The 1,051-nt window shown below is 48.0% G+C and overlaps 1 protein-coding gene across 1 annotated transcript in view; it reads left to right on the top strand.

Annotated features, from left to right (window-relative positions):
- The window catches only part of Pmar_PMAR029707 (hypothetical protein), a gene marked incomplete at both ends in the record, with an annotated part of 5,936 nt that extends 4,916 nt beyond the window's left edge, over positions 1–1,020 (top strand). The window contains one exon of the mRNA XM_002781427.1: positions 1,010–1,020. Within this exon, the coding sequence (XP_002781473.1) occupies positions 1,010–1,020 (11 nt within the window). The remainder of the gene's footprint in view (positions 1–1,009) is intronic.
- Positions 1,021–1,051: the final 31 nt, after the last annotated feature.

The raw sequence follows: 1,051 nt of genomic DNA, 5'->3' as shown, positions 1-1,051 counted from the left end.
TTATCCTTGGGGGACGTCCTTGCTTTCATGTGTCTCCAGTGTCGGACAATGGTTCTCGGATTCTTACGACGTGGTGGTTACTAACAACCTGTTAGCGGTGGAAGGAGCCTTGTGTTCCAACAGCTCCCGTTTAAAACACGAAACGTATGGTAGAGCTTGTCGACTCCACAGCGATTTCACAGCGTGTGATTCGCATTAGGAACAAGTCTTCTGAGAGCTGAAAAATCTACAGTTCTGGTTTCAGTCTGCATGTTTACATACATGTGCTGCATGTATATACATGCCGCGCCTCTGCAAGTCTCTCTGAGAGTCACCAGTATCAGGTGGGGAAGATGTTGAATGATGAAGTCCTGGGGAGCGTGCCAAGCGTATACTGCCACCTCCGGGCCTCTGCGTGCGATCGGACAACGTCCGGTCATGGGATAATTTGAAACTATCAGTAAATATCTGAAGTGTCAGTCAGACTGCATGAGAACTGCATGAACAGCGCAGGTTGCCCTACGATCAGTTTGGCCTTGGATCGTTGTTAATGGACTCCCTAAGGGAGTCTCCCTGGGATCAGTTCGCACTTGGAGGACAGTCTTCACTCGGATAACAGTTCGGGTTTCTGGTTTCCTTGGGATGAGTTCGCACTCGGATGACAGTCTTCACTCGGATAACAGTTCGGGTTTCTGGTTTCCTTGGGATCAGTTCGCCCTTGGATAACAGCCTTCACTTGGATGAGAGTTCGGGTTTCGGGTTGCCCTGTCGGGTTTCGGGTGGGGTTTCGGGTTTCCCGTTCTCCGTTTTCACCCGCAATCCTTTGGTTTTTTTAATGGACTTGCAAGCTAGTTTTACCTTCAGTCAAGGATTCACACCTGGTAATTATCTTGATGACCGTTCCCCTTGTGACTCGTGTTCTCGCTCTCTTTAAGATTCAATATCTTTCTTGTCTTCTTTGTGCGTGCCCGATCTTCATTTTCGCTCGCATAATGATCGATTTTGATTTTAGCTACTCTGTTGTTTTCAGTTCACTCTTAAGGCCTCTGTGACACAGAGTTCGTGTCACATA

The sequence above is a fragment of the Perkinsus marinus genome (assembly GCF_000006405.1).
Source record: "Perkinsus marinus ATCC 50983 genomic scaffold scf_1104296942480, whole genome shotgun sequence".
NCBI classification, from domain to species: Eukaryota; Perkinsozoa; order Perkinsida; family Perkinsidae; genus Perkinsus; species Perkinsus marinus.
This window is presented reverse-complemented; position numbering and strand designations above follow the sequence as displayed.